This window comes from Gymnoscopelus braueri, assembly GCF_963280865.1.
Source record: "Gymnoscopelus braueri genome assembly, chromosome: 12".
NCBI lineage: Eukaryota > Metazoa > Chordata > Actinopteri > Myctophiformes > Myctophidae > Gymnoscopelus > Gymnoscopelus braueri.
In genome coordinates, this window is record NC_137614.1 from 14,604,346 (window position 1) to 14,627,227 (window position 22,882).

A 22,882-nucleotide genomic window follows, 5' to 3' on the forward strand; every position below is an offset into this window, starting at 1 on the left:
GTACCCAGATTTTCCAACAGATAGCTGCATGTTTACAACAGAGCGCTCCACTAGCGACCGCTGAAGACGTGTTACCACACTCTTCACGAAGAACCCCATCATCGCAAGTCCTCCGCTCTGCCGGCACCCGCTGTCCTCTCCCCACAACATACCCGCCACGAAGAAATTCGACACACCAATTTCTCCGCTCCGCCGTCTGCACCGCAGCGCGCTCCTTTAGCGATCGCAGAAGATAAGTTTGGGCAGCCAGATGAGTCGTACAGCCGTCCTAGACCTGGTCATGAAGTCCTCTCCTTGTAGATTCTCGAAAAGTTGTCGTCACGTCGTCCCGATGTCCCGCCGCACGTTCTTTCGACGCCTGGCTCAGTATCCCTGGAGACTCGCGCCCCCAAAAAAACCAAACCAACACGACTGCCGACTTCGACGCCATAATGTGGTATCTGAGAACCACAGACTTAAAGGTTTCTATTGCTTCTGTAGTTGCCAACAACGCCATATTGCAGTTAAGTTTGATGTCCCAGTGGTGAGAATGAATGGTTGTAGAATGAATTTGAGTCATCACTAGTAAGTGAGGTATCTTTGCTTCCAGTTTATTCAGACAGTACAGACAGTACAGAACAGCCAACCATCTCCACAGCCCAACGGCCTGGAGTGGCACACACAGTTAGATACACTTCAGTATGGTTCTTTATAGCAGTGGTCACATTTTGAATAAGTGGGTGGGGGTCAGCCTCCAAAAGTTAGACCCCCCCAGACAAACAATAGATCCCCCTCTGAGTTCCCTGATTCAATTTGCACTTGTATGAAGCAGGAAAAGGGGATGGAGACAGACCTCCTGTCTCTCAGGTAGAACAAAAGGCAATGCTGATAACCCCCACTCAGGGCCAACAGCCACCTCTTTGAATACGCTCCCCTGTCTGTAGGCTACCTGTGAAGCAACCATATGGAAATATACAGCACTGACAAAGTCATATACATACTCACAACCTGCCTGACATCTGCGATGTACAATATAGCTCAGGCATTATGGAATTGGATAAGAAAAGCATTAAGATATTTTAAAAAAAAATCATGGTAAACAATAAATCATTTATAGTGGCTAGTACCTTTAAAAATTACGAGAAATATATTTATTTATTTTCTGTATGAGAACACATAACTACAGTTTAAACAAATTAGAGAGCAAATGATTGTAAGAACAATGGTGTGGAGCTGTTAACCCTCATCACTTCTCCAGGTTCGGAAGAGAGAAAACACACCTTGCAAAATTACATCACCACCATACGAGAGGACTGAGACATATAAACCATGTAGCCTATACATGTAGAGAGAGAGGCGAGGGGAAGGAGAACAGGGAGGGGGGGGGGGGTGTATGTAGGTGTGGCTGTCTATGAATTAGGTCGAGCTGTGTAACGCAGCCATTCGCACACCATAAACACATTTCCATGGCTGGGCATAGTCGATGATGACAAACAAGCTCTGCTCCCCTCCTAACTACCCCAGGGACCCCTGTAGCAGGCTGATTGTTCTCTGACGTTCAGCACCAAGGACAGCTCCCCTCCGGCAGCACCGAGCACTGGCAGCCATTTGGAACGGTAACAGGATAGGTGGGCACTAAGGACATCTGGGCACTTCGATGTAAAATTGTCTTTTTGTGGCCAAAACTTTACATTACTTAAGACCATTTTTCAAATATTTAATTTTATAACATTTTGGACAAAATAGCCAATTTTACATCGAGGTGCCCAGATGTCCACCTATCCTGTATCCTTTGGAACTGCGTCCGCGAATTCGTCGTGAGACCGTTTTTTGGGTGGGGTCGTTAATGCGTCACTGTGTTTGTGATCTTGATGGTTGTTATTTTTTTTTAATTAGTTTATTATTATTATTATTATTATTATATATATATTTGGATGCGCGTCAGCCACTCAGATGCAGGCACTGGGCCAAACTGGGAGTGTGCTGCTGACTCAGCCTCGACTGCTGCATTAATTTATCTGCACTGCAGTGCTCTCTCTCTCTCTCCCCACCAGTGTTGCCAGATTGTGTGAGAGAAATAAGCAACCAGGTCTATGAAAACAAGCCCAAAAGAAGCCAAATGAGCAATTTAAAACTATATTCATCAGCTATTTGAAAATAGCCGATCTACAAGCTCACAACGTGTCGCGATGCACGCGTTGTGAGCTTGTAAACACAGATTTGGTACGGGAGTCCCCCGGCACAAAACATTTTCAGATGGGGGGTTGAGGGACCTTGACATGAAAACATTTGAGAACCACTTAAATAATTTTTTTTGGGGAGGGGAAACAAGCCCAAATAAGCAACTGCACTTCAGAAACAAGCCCCCAAAACCGCAACTCGCAACTACCAATAATTACAAGCATCTTAACAGAAAAACAAGCCCAAAGCCGCTTATAAAACACGCACGGACATGGCAACACTGCTCCCCACCTCACTGCAACCCCTCGCACAGCCGGTCGGAAATAAAGAGAGGAGGGAGGAGAGAGACACGGTCAATAGAACGTAAGGACAAATGTCTCAACACGCATAATTGTTTGAATGAACGGATATAAGAAAAACATTCCATATGAAAACCCTGGGAGACAGGAAAAGGAGGAGAAGAGGGGTGTGTGTGTGTGTGTGTGTGTGTGTGTGTGTGTGTGTGTGTGTGTGTGTGCGCGCGCGCGCGCGCGAGAAAAGGGAGGAGCCTCATGGAGGATATAGGCTACAATTTAGTCCCAGAATATCTGTCCTCTGTGTGTGTGTGTGTGTGTGTGTGTGTGTGTGTGTGTGTGTGTGTGTGTGTGTGTGTGTGTGTGTGTGTGTGTGTGTGTGTGTGTGTGTGTGTGTGTGTGTGTGTGTGTGTGTGTGTGTGTGTGTGTGTGTGTGTGTACTCTGACAGCTATATCCATCATTTTCATACAATGTCATCACCTCTGAAAATGTTTTTTTCCCCTCCTCTCCCTTATTTCTTCTAGCTGATGGGCTAGGGAAAAAAAACACACACATGATGCTGTGGGGTTATGAGGTGATGATTCTGATGTCATATACCCCGGGGGTTCTGTTTTATAGTGAAGCACAAAGAAAGTCATATCATCACAGTACAGAAGGATTGCATAGCACAATGGGATAACGGTTCTGCCTGTGGGCAATGTTAACATGGGGCATTTAACAAATTCAACATGTCCATTAAGTTTGAAAGGCTTCCCTTTTCAATGAAACCCTTTGCTCAGCTTCATCTTACTCGACGCGCCACTTGCATCTATCTACACAACAATACACAATAAAAATGAGCCAACCCACAAAATGTGACAAATTGAAACATTTCTGTTGCTGTTATATGTAAAAGCAAGGTAGAAAAACAAAATCCACATGCACCGATATCTGTAAAAGAGCACTAATGGTCCTATGGTCAGAATTTCATAAAGGAGCCAACACGCAAGTTGTAACTGGAAGGCTGCTTTATTGGTAATAAAAAGGTTCGTGCTCAAATGAAGACAATCTTTCATAAGTTCTTACTAAGAGTCCAAGTGGTTGTGCAGCACACCATTATATTGTATTGTATATCCTCTTTTATCACGGTGTCAAATGATAACAATTGTTTGAAAAGCACTTTTAAAATTTTCAGCAAAAAGACAACAAAAATGGCAATAATAAACCATGCTAAAGAAGAAAAAAAAAGAATGTGTCCTATTATCTAATATTGATAGAAAAATAAATTCCAGATGGAAAGAACAGAAATATAGAAGGCAAGCTGCTTTTTCACAAGCCAAGTGGGTGACACACATAGCACAAAGAACAGGACATTTTGCTTTGAATTAGCTGTTTCATTTTTTTCTTAACATCACACTCTGTTGAATATCAAGATGAAGTGGGGTGTCTGGATAATCCTCCGGCAGTGTATATCTGATCTCCTGTCAGCTTGACATCCCTGATTAATGCTGTGCTCCATATTATCACCACATACCACCCCCTAACCCTCCACAATTCTTTTTAATGTTTTTATTTTTTTATGTGTGGCAACATCGTCCGAATTCACAGAAAAAGCAGAAAAAGGCACATGCCATTGAGTGGAACGAAACTAGAAACAAAACAATTCAACAAAATAAATGTAAGGATGAGAAGCAAGAACTATTGTGTGAGTGTTGAACTGTTAATGGCACTGATGTGTATGTATGTGTGTGTGTGTGTGTGTGTGTGTGTGTGTGTGTGTGTGTGTGTGTGTGTGTGTGTGTGTGTGTGTGTGTGTGTGTGTGTGTGTGTGTGTGTGTGTGTGTGTGTGTATACTGTATACTCAGTGCAGGTAAGAGATATGACAGTGAGAAATGTGCTGGTAACATTATCCTTTCATCATGATCAGGCTACAATCCATGGCAAGCAGTTCCAGGAACATTGCACTTGAGCTGTTTCCCAAAACAGAAGGGTGCTGGACCAACCAGTATTAGACATCCACCGAACGTGTTGCACATAAATCAAATGTGACAAACAGTGTTCCTCTGTTTAATGTATATACATATAGACATATATGTATACATGTATATATCTTTTGTATTATATAATATCTATATTTCATTCAATTTCCGTCAACAAAGTGAAAAGTGTCTCAAAAAATCCAAAAGGTAACAAATGTGACAAAGGGCATAGCTTGAAGCCATTCTATATTATTGTTATTCTTTTTTCCATTTTTTTTGATTATTAGTAGTAACTTTTTAAAACTCCATATTTACAAAAAACACAACAAAGCATGCCGTTAAAATAAAATAATATAATACAGTATTTATAATTTCTCTCAAAAAGTTCATTCTTTTTCAGCGATTGTGCCATTTACATCATAGACTGCACTGTACATGTTTTTATTTATTTTTAATTTTTCCAAGTGTGAATGTGTCATTCTAAAATATTACATCCAAGATGAGCATGAGTAAATTGGATGGAGTTACTTGCTCCTCCCGTGGTTCTCGTTTAGGAATGTATTTGGTTTCAGTGTGCAGCAGCCCAACTGATTCGGAGACCTCATATTGTAAACAGAACTCGGGTATCGTTACAGACAGGGGATCCTTGTACAGGCAGTGTTTAACACACCAAATGGCAATAGTGGTGCGACTCTGAATGGCAGGTGTGTAGCCAGCCACATGTTTGTAAATAGGACCATCACTCAGGTATATAGAAAAAAATGGCAGGAATACCTAAAGAGGCCTTTGTGTCTTGTGTCTATCACTTGACAAAGCCTTGTTTTTCATGTAAAATACCCACAAAGAATATTATTACAATGTAGCTGCATTGATGTGAAGAGGCCTCACTGATACTCTGTCTTGACAAGTAAGGTGTTTCTACCTCCATCATCTTAGGCAGATTTTTCTGAAGCGGGTGGACAGCGTTTTAAAAAATCCTGCTGGTCATGTGAAAAGATGTTGCAAGCCTGGGTCCAACACCAGTGTTACTTTAAACAGTGTTTAAATTGGTCCCACAAAAGCACAATGATACACTGACAAACATGGGACTTTCTGCACTCTGAAGCCTAATTTATATTTTGTCGCACGGTGCCGCGCGCCGAAATTAACACATTTTCAAGCTATACTATCGTGATGCGTTGCATTGTTAGCATGAAAATTATATTCGGCAATACCGTTGTGCGACGAAGTATAAGTTAGACTTAACTAAGAAGACCAAAGGACTATTCTCTCCCACTGCTCTTGTCTATCTCCCTGGTCTTACTCTGGTTGTCATGGCAGTCAATCTAAAACCCTCGAGGGAGTGGCTCTTCTCTACTCTCTATTGGTCCACATACAATACTGTATTATCATCCATCCATCCATCCACCTCCCTGAAGCATCACAGAATATCCATTTTGTTCAGCAGTCTAAACCACAGGCTTCTCATGGCTATCCACCAACCATCATACATATACAGTAGCCTACATACATGCTGGGCGTGACAGAGCATGTCCTTGTGATAGTCCCTGCAAAGTTTGGTGTTTCAGATGGTCAACGCCACACTCTCACGCAGCTCATAGCCTCTTCTGAGAATGACTGAATCACAAGGACATCAGAAGAAGGACATCATCGTCTGAAAAAAGACTATCTATCTAAGACATGACTGAAACTCTCAATGGGGACAACTGACAGAGGACAAAAGAGGAATTGTTTTGAATAGAATCGGTTTAAAAGTAACAGCATCCGATAAGTGGACTTAAATCAGCAGTTTAAGTTCTCTAAAATATCAAAAACCTCCCTCACCCGTCACACTCACTGCTGTCTGCTCACTGTCCAAAAATTAAAGCATCAGAATATCTATCAACATTTAAGCTCAACACAGGGGACCACAATGAAGGGGAATGGCTGTATACACGTGAGTAAAAGAGACGTAAGCCCCAGATTTAAATAGCTCTCTAAATCTGTGCATTCCGGTGCAGGGATATTCCAATACACCTTTTTATACATTGTGTATTCAGAGCAGCAAAAAAACACGCTTTCAATGTGCTCCAAGAGCAAGCCCTCTCAGTGCTTACATCCTCCATTCACCTATAGTTCTGATGATGGGCTGGCAGTTGAAAAACTAAAGTAGTGAAGGGCAGGATCATACTACTATCATTTCCCCAATATGCTATATATTATATGTATCATATCATTTTCCATAATCATCATTTTCCAGTTATAGTTCTCTTAATTTCCCCCAGTGGACAGCCTCAAACTTTTGGTCAAGCCACTGCAGTGGTTTGAAAATTAGTGTCTTGTGGACTATGATTACTCATGCATGGTTCCTGATCAAAACATGCCTTCATGCAAGTCATTTCTATGCATTGAACTAATTATTATTTATCTGGAACTCAGAACGAGTTCCCTTCAGCCCAAGTCAGAACAATGAGTAATGACTTCTAGCCAGTCAGTGTGAAAGTCCATGTAGAAAATGTATTTTTCAATGTCAGTATAACAAAGAGGAGATGAAGGGACGAGTGACATGGGCTAAATGTTATCTTTTTTTGCTGCTCAAATAAAGACATAAAGTATACTCGGCACAAACAAACAAAAAAATAAACTCTCTTGTCTACTGTTCTGGGCTTCCCCCCCCCCACCCTTCCCCCCTTTCTCTCTCTCTCGCTCACACTCTATGTGTTTCCATTCTGGCTAACCTTGCTTGGTTGACTATTGTGTTTTCTCCTTGATAAGGACAGTAAACTCAAAAGTAACAGAGCCTCCATCAGACTGCTAACACAGTTCTAGTGAGATCTGTCAAGCCACGATCCAGTCCCCTAGAGGGCCGATTCGAGGGTCCACACTTGGTGGTGGCAGAGATATAGCATTTTTCCAATTGTCTAGCAGAGATTTCTGTCCCTTGGCAGTTGGTCCCCAAAAATGTGTGTGTGTCATTGGCCAGCACACGTTTAAGTTATTTGTTTCTTGTGGTCGTTCTTCAGTTCTAAGAACTTGGTCACTATGCAGTGAACCTCCATGGTAAACTGATTGTGTTTGGTTTGGTTGTCCTTGTCGACATAAGAAACCATGTTGCCTCAGACCTGTGTGAGTCTGTAAACATTTAATTTTGTGTTTTTTTGTCGTTTCCTCGCGAGAAATTATCAATTTGTTTTTACATTTGTTGGGGCTTGGGCTCAGAGTCTTCTCACTATTGTCTTTATTGGAATTATGACAAGTCACTGAACCCACTAACACTTGGATTCCCGCTCATCTTTTTGGTTTCTATCCTTCTCTTTCCTCGCCGCCTTCTCCTCGTTCTCCTCTTGTTTCTCCTTGTCAGGTTTGGTAACACTGTCATAAGAAGGGAGAGAGGCTGTGGACGGTGTGCTGCTCTCTTTCTTCTCTTGGTTGGTCCTGCCATTTTCAAGCTTATTGTTGGAGAAGGGGAACCGTCTGAAGATGATTCCACGTCGGATAAGGTGTCTACGGTAGGCGCCCTGGATGATCCTGGCAGAGACGTCCTCCTGTTTGCGGCGCAGTGTTGTGGTTATAGGCTCATAAGATACTTTAGACGGGTTGGCCTGCACAAAGCGCTCCTCCATCTGCGTCCTCAACATGTCCAGCTCACCGCTGTCACCCAGCACACGCTTGGTGAAGGCAAACAAGATGTCCAGGCAGTGAATGCGATCGCCACTCACCATGGGCATGTCCATGGCGATCAGTTCAATGGTGTTGGGTTTGGGCACGCGCAATGGGTGCTCTAGAGTGTCTGCGAAATCTGACAACTTGGCAAAGGTGACGAACTGGGAGGCAGTAGGGTCGAACTTCTCCCAGATCTCGTAGAAGGTCTCGAAGTCGTCCTCACTGAGCGGATCTGTGCTCTCCTCTGTGGCAACACTGAAGTTCTCCAAGATAATAGCGATGTACATGTTGACCACAATGAGGAAAGAGATGATGATGTACATGACGAAGAAGAAGATGCCCACTGATGGGTTGCCACAATCACCTTTTACTGTGGTGCCAGGGTTCTCGAGTTTGGGGTCGCAGTCTGGTGGGTAGTTGAGGATGGGAAGCAGAAGGCCGTCCCAGCCAGCTGATGTGGTGATCATGAACAGGCAAATCATACTGTTGCCGAAGGTCTCGAAGTTGTACATGTCGTCGATGCCCGCTCCATGTTTAACATAGCCAAAGTTAGACATGCCAAAGATGGAGAAGATAAACATGACAAGGAAGAGTAGGAGGCCAATGTTAAAAAGGGCTGGCAGTGACATCATCAGGGCAAAGAGTAAAGTTCGGATACCCTTGGCTCCTTTAATTAGACGCAGGATACGGCCGATTCGAGCCAACCTGATCACCCTGAACAGGGTTGGTGACACAAAGTACTTCTCAATAATATCAGCCAGGAACATACCTGAGGGAGGAGAAAAGAAAAGAAAAGAAAAGAAAAGAAAAGAAAAGAAAAGAAAAGAAAAGAAAAGAAAGTTAGAAATGTGTGCTTTTGAGCAAGATATCTCCTGTGTGAACGTCTTAATCTACAATAAATTATGTAGAGGAACATGAGTCAAACTCCCCCAACAAATCCTAAACTTCCTCCTGCCTCACTCACCAACGATGGACAGGATGACCACAACCACATCAAAGACGTTCCATCCGTTGGCAAAGTAGTAGTGCCGCAGTGCAAAGAGCTTCAACACAAACTCTGTGGTGAAGACCACGATGAAGATGAAGTTGACCCAGTATAGGACCGTCTCCGCCTCATCCGACTGGTCGTCTGTCTCCACCATCATGGTAACCATATTAAGGCAGATGAGGATCATGATGGAGATGTCAAAGACTTGCTGTGTGACAAAGTCAAACACCATGCCCTGGATCATGTTCTGGGGGTAGGAGAAGAGAAAACGGTATGGCACACAGATCATCATATCAATGGCACAAAGAGATACAAATATGCAAAGTTTGATAGTTTCAAACAAAAAGCTATCTATTGAATGAACCAACATTACGTTACGGATCTTTATTGCCGCGATTAAAGGCTTCAACAGCAACCATTCAATTCAATTCGATTCAATTTTATTAAAGTGTCAAATCACAACAAGTTGTCTCAAGACACTTTACATGTAGAGCAGAGACCCGACAGTCCCACCCTGAGCAAGCAATTTGTGGAAAAGAAAATGTACCTGTGGTCGAGGAATGGGTTTTTGGGGCTTTTTAGAACCCAGTTTCTTCATGGCGTTGTAGTACTTCTTCTGTTCTTCCGTCATGAAGATATCCTGACCCCCAAAGTATAGGGACACACAAACATTTGGTTACAATCATATTTTGACACGGTCAAATGGCCACTTCTGTATATCGAGCTTAAGGACACCATTCAAAGTAATAGGGCAACAGAAAAGAACAGGGCGGCCGCGTCCATTGAGTTCAACGGAGAAGTGACGCCTGTTCTATTCGCTTCCTTGCACTATATAGAAGCATGCAGTAAAGAGAGTCAGAAAGGAGCCGTATCTTTTTCTTCTGTTGGTTAAAGTTGTCAATGATCACACCAATGAAGAGGTTGAGTGTGAAAAAGGACCCGAAAATGATGAAGATGACGAAGTAGATGTACATGTAGATGTTATCTTCATAGATGGGCTGGTCCTCCACCTGGAAGACAGGCATGGTGTAAGAAGTGGGATTTATACATTTCATCAGTAAACATTGAATTAAGACTTTTATCACACCTTACTTTTAATGACTGTAGGCAAGTGCCTGAAATATATTGAAATATAAGCATTCTGATCATTATTGAAGGATATGTACCCTTCTGGAATCCACTGCAGCATACATAATGTCCATCCAGCCTTTGAATGTGGCCTTTGAAAACAGAGAGACGATTAAGTGCACCTTTCTAAGTTCAACACTCAACACCCCAAAGTTAATGTATTTTACTTATTTACATATAGTTTAGGTGATATTTTCTAAGTGGTAAAACTCAGAATGACACCAATGTGTTACCTGTGGAGGAGCGTGTGCATGGAAACAAACACGGAAATGAGGTGAAGAGAAACGCAATCATGGAAAGTACATAGAGAGGCTGTAAAACTGTTAAAGCAAATGGACGGAAAAGCAAGAATAATGCATTTCGTGACGCACATGTTTTGGGTGATGCACAAAAAGCGAATAACAGAGAATGTTAAAAATGGTAAAAAATAAACAGAATCCCAGTTAACAGGTGAGATAAACCGATAGAGAGAGAGCGAGAGAGAGAGAGAGGATGGAGGGACACTCTCACCACTTGCAGCAAAGCCAGGTAGCCGGAGCCCACATTGTCAAAGTTGATCTTGACATTCTTCCACCTGACCTCGGTATAGTTTTGACTCATGAGGGCGAGACACTCGGTCTTGTTGTTCACCACGTCCGCTGGGACGTACTGCTCGGACGTCTCATTGAAACAATAGTAGTACTTGCCCGCAAACATGTTGACCCCCATGATACTGAAAATCAGCCAAAAGATGAGGCACACCAGCAACACATTCATAATGGAAGGGATGGCACCCACCAAGGCGTTGACTACCACCTAGACCAAGGAAGACAGGATATGACACGTGTGAGAACCAGGAAACAAATGCAGTGCAACCAGCTCCCTATCAACAAACACTGCATACTGCTATGGCATTACACTTAATACTAGTACTAACAGATGGTAAATCCCATGTAGTTTTGCTCATGCTGTTTCTGCGATGGTGAAATTCACCAATATGATTGTTTGCTACTGCCATATTGAGTAGAAAAACAAGTACTACACACCACTGGACCGTGCATATACAAACAAAAGTGTTAATTTAAAGGTGCTATAAATTATTTTTGTTCAAATAAGTGTTAAAGTGCCCTATATTCATATATTAATCATTGCTATAGAGTGTTTGTTCAGTAGAAGGGGGTCTCCCAGTCTCTCCAGACCTTAAACAGAAAATACATTTTCAGGTTGGGATACCATTTTCATCCAACTCATACAGGATACAGGATAAACAAGTGAAATTCAAAGTGACAAAACAAAACAAATGAGCAGACAAAATTTGAGCTGGATTGGACCTCTATAAATTTGAAGGTCATAAATGGGTTCTCTCTCACGATTGGATGAAATTGTTGTCTCACCTGAAAATGTATACTCTTGTTCATTAAGCTGGAGAGACGGGCTTTAACGTTTTTACAATAAAAACAAAAAAAAACATTTTGCTTTGATACAAAATGTTTTCACTTAGAGCACCTTTAACTCTGAAAGTCTACAAATGTAATGGACCCGTACATTTGTACACTTTCAGAGTTAAATGAACACTGAGAGGTTTTACTGTGTACTGAAGTGTGTTAGATTAGGAGGTGGAAGAGCTGTATCAGTCCCATTCTAATTAGCAGCACTGATGTGACTCTGAGACGCTCTTTGATCTGACGATGCATGCGGATAGAATGGCTTAAGGGATGCTCAAACACACTCCGTTCACTCCTTTACAAACATATGTACACATGCAGACTTGTATGCACACACGCGCATACTGTAGGCACACCACACGCACGCACCCATGCACACATGTTGGCACACCATTATCCTGTAAGTTATTGTTATACGGTACAACTTACAATGTCATGAAGTAACTCAAATTCGAGTGTTTGCCATAGCACAATGCAGTGTTCACTCAAGCCACCCCCTCACAATCAAAATCCTCCCAGTCTTACAGCCCCTTACATAAACTAACCTAAATCAAACATTGAGCATTCAACAGTATCACTTATAGCATACCCCCCCAAAGGAATCTAAGCTTCCTTAGCCCTCCCACCTCCCATAAACTCATAATAGCAATAGTAATAAGCTGAGCGCATAGTGGATGGCTCAAGGCTGACCAGCAGCTCTCAGGCATACAGCTGGGCATGCATGTCTTGCACACTCATTTGTGGAGCCATATTCCCTCCTCATTACAGACAGATGGACAGACAGGGAGGAGCGCTACAGCAGGGATTCTCTCAGCGTGTCAAAGACTTTCGCCAACTGATTCAGGTGAAATGCTAAATTCACTCACTGTGCGTGGAAAGTACAGCATTTCTGGCAGTCACATGCAATATACCAACAGAAAATGGCTGGGCTGTCCCCAAGACACGGATCATGAATCATTAGGAAATATAAAGTTGTGTCCTTTAAGGAGTAGTAGTTCACCCCAAAAATTACTTATTTTCCATCAGTTGCACACCCCATGAAGCCTTGAATTTGTGGAGATTTTTTTTGTTTTTGTCGCATTCCTAAGCCAATAATTTGATGTCTCCTACTGACCGATGACCCAAATTATTGGCTTAGGATTGCGACAAAAACAAAAAGAATCTCCATAAATTCAAGGCTTCATGGGGTGTGTAATTGATAGAAAATAAGATTTTTTGGGGGGTGAACTACTACTTTAAGACACTGAAAGGCATTGTGCAAAAATATTTATCAAAAATAATAACAAAATACATGTAACATGCTTCTAATGAAGTAGAGCTGTACAGCATCATGTGTTCCGAATGCACGGCACGGCAGCATCGCACACATTAAATAGCATACCTACAAGCTCACAACGAGTTGCATTCACGACGGCGTTGTGCGCTTGTAGGTCTGCTATTTTTGGTCGTGACTCCGTCGTGCAACAAAGTATGAATCGGGCTTCTGGCTGAACCTCCCACTTCACTGTCAGGAAATCCTCTGCACTTGCTGAGAGAATGGCTGCTCGCTCTAGCTGAGGTAACTACTGCATTGCTCTCAAAAATTCATAGTATTTGAAAAAATTATTGGCCCATGCTTTGTGGAATGCATTCTCAGAAAGAGGGAAAATGGCTTTCAAAAGTGCATAATGTGCATCGGCAATTAGAGAGTACATGCGTGTTACATGGCATTGTTGTGCAATCTCAAGAACTGCTCAAATCAATGAATAAATAAATAGAGAATGTATGGATAGAGAGACATAAAGAGATACTGGCTGAAAAGATATTTGCTTGTGGGTCTGGAAAAGTGAATCTTATACTTGTTTATGGGTTCAGTATCTGATACATATCTCAGAGTAGATATCCAAAGGCCATATGAATACTAACCTCTTCGGTAACTAATTAATAGTTGTAAAGAAAAGGCATTTCTCATGTTTTCATGTCAAGTTTTTAAAGGGTTTGGTTGCAAATAAAAACAAGCTAGTTAAAAAGACAGGCACAAGGATGCTAGAGATTGTGTCTTTTTTTAAATATATTTTTTTACAATGCATCATTCAAAATGTAGGAAAGAAACAGCATAAGAGGAAGAGAGAGCAAAGCACATTGTCAGAGGGGTGCCTGGTGACTCCAATTAGTGCACAGACCATGTGCTGTGACAGCGAGGACCAGAGTTCGAATCCGACTCCCGGTCTTGTCTCACATGTCTCTACTCTCTCTGCCCTGGGTTTACTGTCTCTCTAAAAACTCTCCTGTCTAATAAATAAAGCATCAAAATTCCTCAAAAATGTGCTTGTAAGAAAAAAAGTGCATTGTCAGAACAGCCCGCCATCATTGCATGTTAAGCAGTGCAATGTGTTCAACTGAAGCTGCACAGCTCGGATGAAGAGTTGCACTGGCTTCTGCATTCCACTGTGCAAGACAACTCAAGTCAGCAGGGATGCAAAGGGTTCTCACCATTCTATCTCTCCAGAATCTCTTTCATGTGGTGTCATCTCTCCATTCAGGTAGTTCCCTATTCATTTATTTATTGCTTTGACCTCAAATTTCCATTTTCAGTTCAAACAAAATGACAAAACATTCAATGAACATATAGACATTGTAGTAAGAAATTGATACGGGAGGATTAAATTAATGTTTCTATCACTTGAATTACTGGGCCACCCTCATCTCTCATACCACATACACCCAATGAACAGTCATTCATAGGGGCATTGGCATTTCACTATCACATTCTGTTAAAATAAATGTTCCATGATTTACCAACCCCAAAAATGACAGTGTGTGTCTTTGTTTGTTTGTTTGTTTGTTTTTGCTTTTTAATTCTTAGGTAAAAATAATAATAATAGTAAAGTGAAATAAATGGAGGAAACCAAATCATTCATTAAAATATTACTAACTATAGAATGCTCATATGCAACGGCATCACATTTTAGGATGCTGGTTATCTACTATAGGATGAATAAGATTTAGCTATGAATGGAATTTTAAATGGATGATCAATTGACCCTCTGGGTAACTGAGGCGTTTGGCACCTGTCTTCTTCAAATGCTGGTCTGTCATTTTTGGGACATGTATATAGGGAGACATTTGATCTGGCTAAGACAGAAAGTGTTGTCCGAACGCTGCAGTTGCTAGTCAACATTATGGAACAATGCCTACCCAGACCCAATCCACTAAGACAGAGCTCCACTGTGCCCAGTGTTGCCTCCCAGTTTCACTTCCTGTGGGAATGGAAGGCAACAGAAAGCCAGGCCCTGCTGTATGCTCCGTGTGGTGCCATGACATGAGAGCAATAATGCCTTGTTGTGTGAAATGGCAGCCTAGCATATTTCCTAAGCTTCTGCTTCAAGGCTAGGAAAGAAAATGGAAAAACTATTCTAAATGACATATCTGGACTATGTTCAAAAAGAGACAAATTCCAAAACAAGTACAACACCACAGTACTTTTGTGTCAGATATAATTTACATTGCCTGACTGGGCATAGCTCTAGAATGGACTGTTAGCGGAGCAGCCAGTGAACCAAAGTGCTGACTGTGGCAGAAGCTTAACAAATATATTCCTCCCAAACCCACAACAGCGTAAGTATGTGGATTCTGTCTCAGTCCCTGATGCAAATAGATCCTGGACAAGCAGGACAGAGAGTGTGTGTGGTGACACTCCAGTGGTCCGGCCCAGCAGAACTGGGTCGAGATGGAGTGAGCAGTGGAGGAGGAGTACGAAGGGGGAGGGGAGGGGGCGGGGGGGGCGGGGGGGGCGTTGTACAATGCTGCACATAAAGATCTGAAGAGGAGGTGAGGGGACGGGAAGCTTAAACTAGAAGACAAAGCAACCAGTCCAAGGAGAGAGAAAGTGAGGTCAAGTGACATCGGGAAAGAATGATCAAGAGATTTGACAGGGGGGGGGGGGAGAGAGAGAGAGAGAGAGAGAGAGAGCGAGAGAGAGAGAGAGAGAGAGAGAGAGAAAGGAGAGACTACAGGTGACAACAACCAGGTGCAACCTATCACAACCACCAGTCACAGAGAGGGCCAATCAGAGGTCTGCATAGTGCATAATAAAAACAAGATGGTTAAAACGAAATAAAGTTCTGTAAAACACAGAATCTATAAAATGCAGATTCCTCGTAAAAGCTTTGGTGTGACTGGTGGGGGGGCAGAGGTATGGGCATGCTCCTGTTACCTGGTTCCTACTGGTTGTTCTCTGTGCCAAATGCATTGAGGGATGGTGTGAGCTGGGGGGGGGGGGGGGGGGTTAAGGGGGGTTAGGGGGCATGTGGGGGGTTCAATTTAAAAGCAGTGGTTGAGAATCAGGCCAAATGAGCAGCCAATTTTTGGTTCAAATGCTCTGTGAAATGGCATGTAAGTCTGACTTGGATAGCATTGACCAATTTTGCATTTACTATACTTACAGCCAGTCGAAACAAATAAATCAAGAAGATGATGTAGCTTGACTTTTAAGTGATCTGTTATGTGATGAGGCAGCTTTGTGAAATATAATATTTTTTGTGGTTAAATTTTTGTCATGAAACAAATCAATTCATATTTTTGATTTCAATTGAAACATAACATAGGTTGTTGAGAGAGTGATTAGAACTGTTATTTTAACTCAAATCTCTCAGCTGCATCATGACTTGTTCTTTAGTTCTAACAAAAGGAATGGAACAGGATTGTGCCTAGAAAGAAGGCTTCTGAATTGTAGTTATTTCCCCCCTTTTTTTTTATAAATCCCCCAATATATGATTTTGGAATTTCTGTTCTCTCAGATTGGTTCTTTTGTTCTTTTTCCTGGTTCAGTTCTAGCATGCTTTATAAACTGTAGAATGGGCATGCGGAAGGATCAGCTGCTTAGCTTTGGATCTTACCCTCATCCCTTCAAAACGCGACAAGGCCCTGAGGGGTCTCAAGGCCCTTAGTGTCCTGAGTGATTTAATGGGCCCTAGATCGGAGTAGCCCAGCGCATTAGCTACAAGGCTGACTATAGACACCTACACAAAAACAGAGAAGCAAAAGAGGTTCCAAACTGTTAGAAGTGAGAATATTCACTAAGGAGAGAGAGATGGCCCTGGCATTGGCGGAGAGTTGCTTAACATACACACATAAATCTATGCATGTATATACATGCATAACATTGCATTTATACATGTGTATACACTGAGAGAGACGGTCAATGTTTAGTATAGGTTTAATGTGCGTAGTGTTTTAATAGCAATAGGTTGGAGGGTTTGTTTGTCTGTTATTTTAGGGCAGTTGACGAGATGTTAAGTCCTTTGTACCTGCAAAGAAACGTATGGTTTAGAGAGAGAGAAAGAGAGAAAGAGAGGAGAGAGAGACACAAAACTCATACAGAGGGTAAATTTGGCACAACATGTGCTACAAGATTTAGTAGATACAGTACAAGCGAAGGGACTGGGTGGTTTGCAGGGCGAAGAAGGTAAAGAAGAAGAGGAGGAGTGGTAATTAGGGAGGGAGAGGGGAAAGGAGAGAGGTTATCCTGTAGAAGTTGATAAAAACCCAACAGACTTGAGAGCCTTACCCTTGCCCCTCTAACACTGTCTCTCCATGTCGCTCTTGGGCTGAGGCATAAAATCCCATACAATTTAAGACAGACAAACTAATGGAACCTAAGAGAAAGAATACAGGTAAACATGTACAATTGTGTCATTGTCTTTCTTTCTTTCTTTTTTTTACACAGCACATAAATGTTTTACACCTAATTTAGGATCAAATAGGAGAGCCACAGTCACATGAACCACACAATACATAAATAGGATGGATGTTAAGGGCAGATCAGCTATTGTTATTAGCACCGGACGGCACTGGAAGGACAGAAATACACAGTGGGTACAGTAGAGTTACACACAGTACAGTCAATGATTAACAATAACGCCACACAATAACACCACACAACCTCAAAGGAACAGGTGCAAACCCCTTCCCACTTTCTTTCACCAAGGTAGTGGGTGTCAAGGACCTCAAAATATGGTCCCCAGAGAAATGAGTTTCAGTTTCAAACACTTAAGCCCTATTTTATTTGTTGGCAATAAAAAAATTGCTGATTTACATGCTCACAACGCATAGCGATGCTCTGTGAGATTGTAGATCTGCTATTTTCTTTATGTTGATAAATCTTTTATGCGGGTCCCTGGCACAAAATAAAAATTCTAATGGGGGTCCACGGCAAAATACATATACATTTGGCGGTCTTTGATGTCAAAATATTTGATAACCATGCTGAAGCCAAAGAAAACTCCATGAGGCATTGCCACTGGTGAGGAAACTGGGCATGTTAAAAGGCTTCGGTGAAGTAATTTCGGGATTGTTGATGTTGAAAGTTGCAAAAACCAACATCTGCTATGAATTTTCAAGGTGCAGAATAATCATAAATGGATCAACCTTATTATATAAAGGAACATGAATTCAGGCAAAATGGCATGAGTTATGGTTTTAGTAATAACGTGGGGCTCCTAATAGTCCAGGCCCTGGACACACCGGGGGCATGCAGCAGAGCTAATCTAAACACATGTACAGCATTGCCTCATTGACAAAGGAGGAAATGGGAGAGTGGTCATTAAGCTGTACTTACAGTATATGGTCCACGTGAGTAGACTAGAGTGTCAAGTTACCCGGGAACTGTTCAACAGTCTTGATGATCACCTCGAGAAAGCTGAACGTGGACTTTTCAAGATGGCCTACTAGTGAATAGGAGTCAGTAGGCTCACAAGAATTACAATTGGCAGATCAATTATATGAGCTCACAATTTTGATGAGTGCAAACGTGACAGAAATCCTAATCTGATGCCCCGCCTAGACAGACCTTTCTTATGTTTCTGCAACTGCTGTTTGCTGACTGGAAACTGGCAGGACAGAGGAAGGGGGGAGCACCAGTTCCTTAAGAATCAGGTAAATATCAACAGTGAACACATGTGGAAGCACCTCCAACTAGCCACCGACACCATCCGCTCAAAACTCACCGCAGGAAATACACAACATCCAAAAGCTTACCGGAGTCACGTGGGAGGATTCTAACAGGCAAAATCTTCATTTTGACTGATGCCATCTTCAACATTTACAATAACTTTCACTGATTTAATAACGGAGCCAGCAAATCTGACCATGGCTAAGGACATCGTTGACAGTGTTGCCTCGAATTTGGGCTTCTACCGGCTTTACTCTCAACTTTGTTCTTTTTGTCCAGGATGTCCTGGACATGACCTATATTCGGATTTACTCTATATTTAATGGAACACTTATTGGAACATATTCCATTTGGAACTCAATAAGAAGCTTTCATGAACAAATTGGCAGCAAGCTGGGCTACTTGAACCTTCCAGGGAGAAAGTAAAATAAAGATTTTGCCTTTATATAACTACAGTACAAGTAGTCTGGGGTCTGGGGTAGTTTTCACCTTTAGCCTGACCCTTTGGAGAGCCCCCCCATAGGGGTGGCTGTGGTAGTGGTCTCAGTGTCTCAGCATCCATCTCACAGAGCTCTGCAAGGCAAGGCCAGTGACATCTGGGGCTGTGATCCCAGGATGATGACGGCACAAACCAAACAGAAACTGAATGGAACTGAAAACCAAAGGGAAAAGAAAAAAAACACACAGAAAACAATGACAGAAATCTAGTGAAAATGAAAGATGGATGGAGGATGGTTGCCATTAGCCTCACTCCACTCTCACATGGCTGTGGATCGACGGTCCAGTAACTGAGTATAGAATTACTTAACCATTTTCTTTATGTTGATATTTTTAATCAGATAACTAATAATATAGAGTAACTACAATAATGTAAACAAATAGATATTATTTTGCTGAGTCAAAGCCTGATTCATTACTTTAATAATGGCAAAAAAGGCTTGCGTTAAACTTACGGTATTTCATTCTGTTTAATTACTATTGCTATTACACACTGATGCATTTTCCTGACGAATGTTAATAATTTATACGACAAAACATGTGTTTAATTCAACACTTTCTATTCAGTCTGTGTTTGTAAAACACTAAGGAAGACCAATTGACCAATTCAGTCCGAAATATCCTGCCCTGAGCGCCAGTTTCAATGTGCTCCACAGAAGCATGCAGGAGTACGACCAGTAGAAAAATAACTGGGTTCATGAAATCTCAACCCACCGTTTCATTCACTATACAGGCCTGGTTATGCTCTCTACCCGACACTACTCCAGCTGACCAGCTCTAGTACATTGTAACAGTGTGTAGTTAGTCTTGCTAACCTGGGTAGCAAGACTAATAACGCGCTACAGCTTACCTGTTACAGTGAATTATAATCGGCTCAGTGTGGCAGAAAGAAAATTGATAGAGGTGGCTTTGTAGTGTTTTATAAACACAGGCTTCATAGAAAAACATCCCTAAAAATGAGAAACTGGGATATCAGATTGAAACAAAACTAATGAACAACAGAAGATGTCTAAAACAGAAATTCAAAAGGGCATGAGGTTGACAGGCAAAACAAACATGGCACATACAGTACACAACCACGCTGAGAGGGAAGGAAACACAGGCGGGTGTAATAATGATGGTGTGTCCCCCTTCTGAGCCCATGAACATGGTGTCACCCCACAGCACAGCACAGCACAGCACGACACAACCCAGACTCATAGAGCACAACGTCTTCTTTCAAAGGGGGGGTTGTGGACCAAACTTACCGCCAGGCGCCTGTCCCTCCACCATCATCATTACTGTCTGAACATCTCAGCACAACATCACCACATTCCTGAGGTTACACTTTCAAGAAAGGGCTGAAACCAGGATTGAGGGAGGAGGGGGGGATGCTCTTCGTAAAACACATTGACGGCTTGGGAAAACATGTAGTCACACCGCACTTGTCCCAAGCGTTTGGTTTCACAACACACTTGCAGTACAGTACAGTGCCTCCAACTTGGGGTGAGGGGGGGGGGGCTCTGGATGGAGGCTGGAGGGTTGGTGTGTGTGAGACAGGGGGCAAGGGGTGAGGGGGATCACATCCTTCTCGATTAAATTGGGTCACAGTCAAACAATCATTAATCTTAGCAGGATCAATAGGATGTGATACGAGGATATCTATAAGGGTTACGCTAAACTCTCAAGACAGATTTTCAATTTGAAATGAAAATCTGTCAGCAGGATCGCTTGTTTAGCTGAATGGAGCTCTCCTAGCGGGAAGGCCCTTGAGCAGGAAGCAAGCAAATTAGAATAAATGGGCGCAGCCAACCCTGATATTCAGGCATTGAATTGAGCTTGCCCCAGAGATACAAATTTAAATAAAATACAAAATATATATATATTGAATGGGTTCTCAGATTGGGGTTAAGTATACCAAAACAATTTAAACAGATGAGCATTGACTCATTTTAAGACCGCAGTACATCTAGTTTTCAAAGGCATTTTGTAAATGTGAGAGAGATTAGATGTGGTTACAGTTACAAGCACATTATCCTTAACAAATAATAAGAGCAAGGTTATCATATCCAAGGATTATAATAATAATGCAGTACACAACAGTAATTATTATGCATTAAATACTTGCAATCTACATAAATGTATGAATGTTAATATCCATGCAGTGAGAAGTGTTTGTATTATCCATTCAGTGCAATGTGGTTAAGATTACTATAGCTTTCCCATATTAATAAAGGGTCACTTTGGCAGGATCTCATAATGTTATCAACACATTCACTTCTAGATCAGTGGGGGTCCATTCACAGGTATTGGCCGAGGTGTTGGATGCTGCAGAGAGGTGGTAAATTCAAGGGGAAGACCAGAACAGGGAAATCCTTTTTCTTTCCAATCACCTGCTCAGTAACTATCGTGTTAATCTAGTGCAATCTAATGTTGCATGTCCCCACTGCCCACCCTTGCCAACTGTCTCTCTTTACTGTGAAATTGTTTTCAATAAACACATTTCTTGCCCATTGCAGTATATGATAATCTCTATGAAAATCTAATCAAATGAAAGATAGTCTTGTTGATAGTTGATAATCATACCAATGAATTATCCCTTTTTGCAGAATGAACCAGATTATGGGTACGTTCATAACTGCTGAAATACAGATGGAATAATATCCCCCGTTCTGGCCTTCCAAACTTATTTGACACAAGGAGCAGAGCCATACAAAAAGGGAGAGAGGACAAAGGCACATATCAAACATCAGGTCAGAGACACATCTTTAGACATCAACACATCTTTGACACCATCCAGTCACACTGGACTGAGTATGACTTGAATATGTGTGTAATCAATAAGCATGGTTAATGGTTATTGATTGGCTGATTCTAATTTGTGCTGGCATCCATGCCTGAGTAGCAGTGTGTCCAAATTGGAATCAACTGTCCTAGTCCTGTTGTAAACCGTTAGGAACTGGTTCCTATTGGCACACAATATGAAAACAGACTACAGTACACAATTCCTTGCTTGTGGCACACCAAAGGCTCAGTGTCCATATTCACAAACAGAGAATTGTCCTTCATATTCAAGCATCTCAGACTGACAAGAAATCAAGTAGAAAGGGGGGAGGGTCATTGCTTGATGGGTCTGTAAAAGGTGACATGGACATGTGCACAGAGCACATTGCTACAGACAGACATAGTAGTGGAGTCTTGTAAAATACAGTTTTTAGGATAATTAAGCAAAGTGCAGCATTTTGTTGTTTGCTGTTTGTGAACAGTATGCCCTGTCACCTTTTGCAAGCCTTGAAGCAGTTATTCATTTTTCTAACCTACGTATGTGACCACTCAAGTCTAACCACACCCAATGGACAACACTAGGCTAGGGTTGCACGGAACTGCATAGAACATGCAAATTGTTAATAATACGTCTTATTTAATAAATAATATTAAATAATATTATTTAATTTATAATTGAATAAATGATAAGCATAATTGATGCGAAAGGTTTGTGTATTCATAGTATCACATATTTATTATTTCATTGCAATGCAGTAGGACACGCAAGGGTGCCTTTAAAATAAATATGTAGTCCAAAATATATATAATCTATCACTAAAAGAATCATGTTTTTACCATGCATATGTATTCCTCTACTACAGGTATGTGATGTGAAGTGCTTCAAGGTTTATAGATTGCTGTAGTGTTGCTGTTGTACCAGGGTGTGGTTAAACTGATCACCCCTAAACTACCACAAGCACGCACGCACACACGCACACACGCACACACGCACACACACACACACACACACACACACACACACACACACACACACACACGCACGATAGAGGACACAGGAGTAGGACTTACATCCACAATGAAGAAGTCGAGCCAG

The 22,882-nt window shown here is 41.9% G+C and overlaps 1 protein-coding gene across 1 annotated transcript in view; it reads right to left on the minus strand.

The window, feature by feature from the left end:
* Positions 1-5,379: 5,379 nt before the first annotated feature.
* The window catches only part of scn8aa (sodium channel, voltage gated, type VIII, alpha subunit a), a gene marked incomplete at its 5' end in the record, with an annotated part of 54,044 nt that continues 36,541 nt past the window's right edge, over positions 5,380-22,882 (minus strand). Inside the window, 8 exons of the mRNA XM_080445691.1 lie at positions 5,380-8,823; positions 9,019-9,289; positions 9,590-9,694; positions 9,915-10,052; positions 10,209-10,262; positions 10,681-10,965; positions 16,472-16,594; positions 22,858-22,882. The exon at positions 22,858-22,882 is cut by the window's right edge and continues 149 nt beyond it. Of these exons, the coding sequence (XP_080301817.1) occupies positions 7,661-8,823; positions 9,019-9,289; positions 9,590-9,694; positions 9,915-10,052; positions 10,209-10,262; positions 10,681-10,965; positions 16,472-16,594; positions 22,858-22,882 (2,164 nt within the window). The 3' untranslated portion in view covers positions 5,380-7,660. The remainder of the gene's footprint in view (positions 8,824-9,018; positions 9,290-9,589; positions 9,695-9,914; positions 10,053-10,208; positions 10,263-10,680; positions 10,966-16,471; positions 16,595-22,857) is intronic.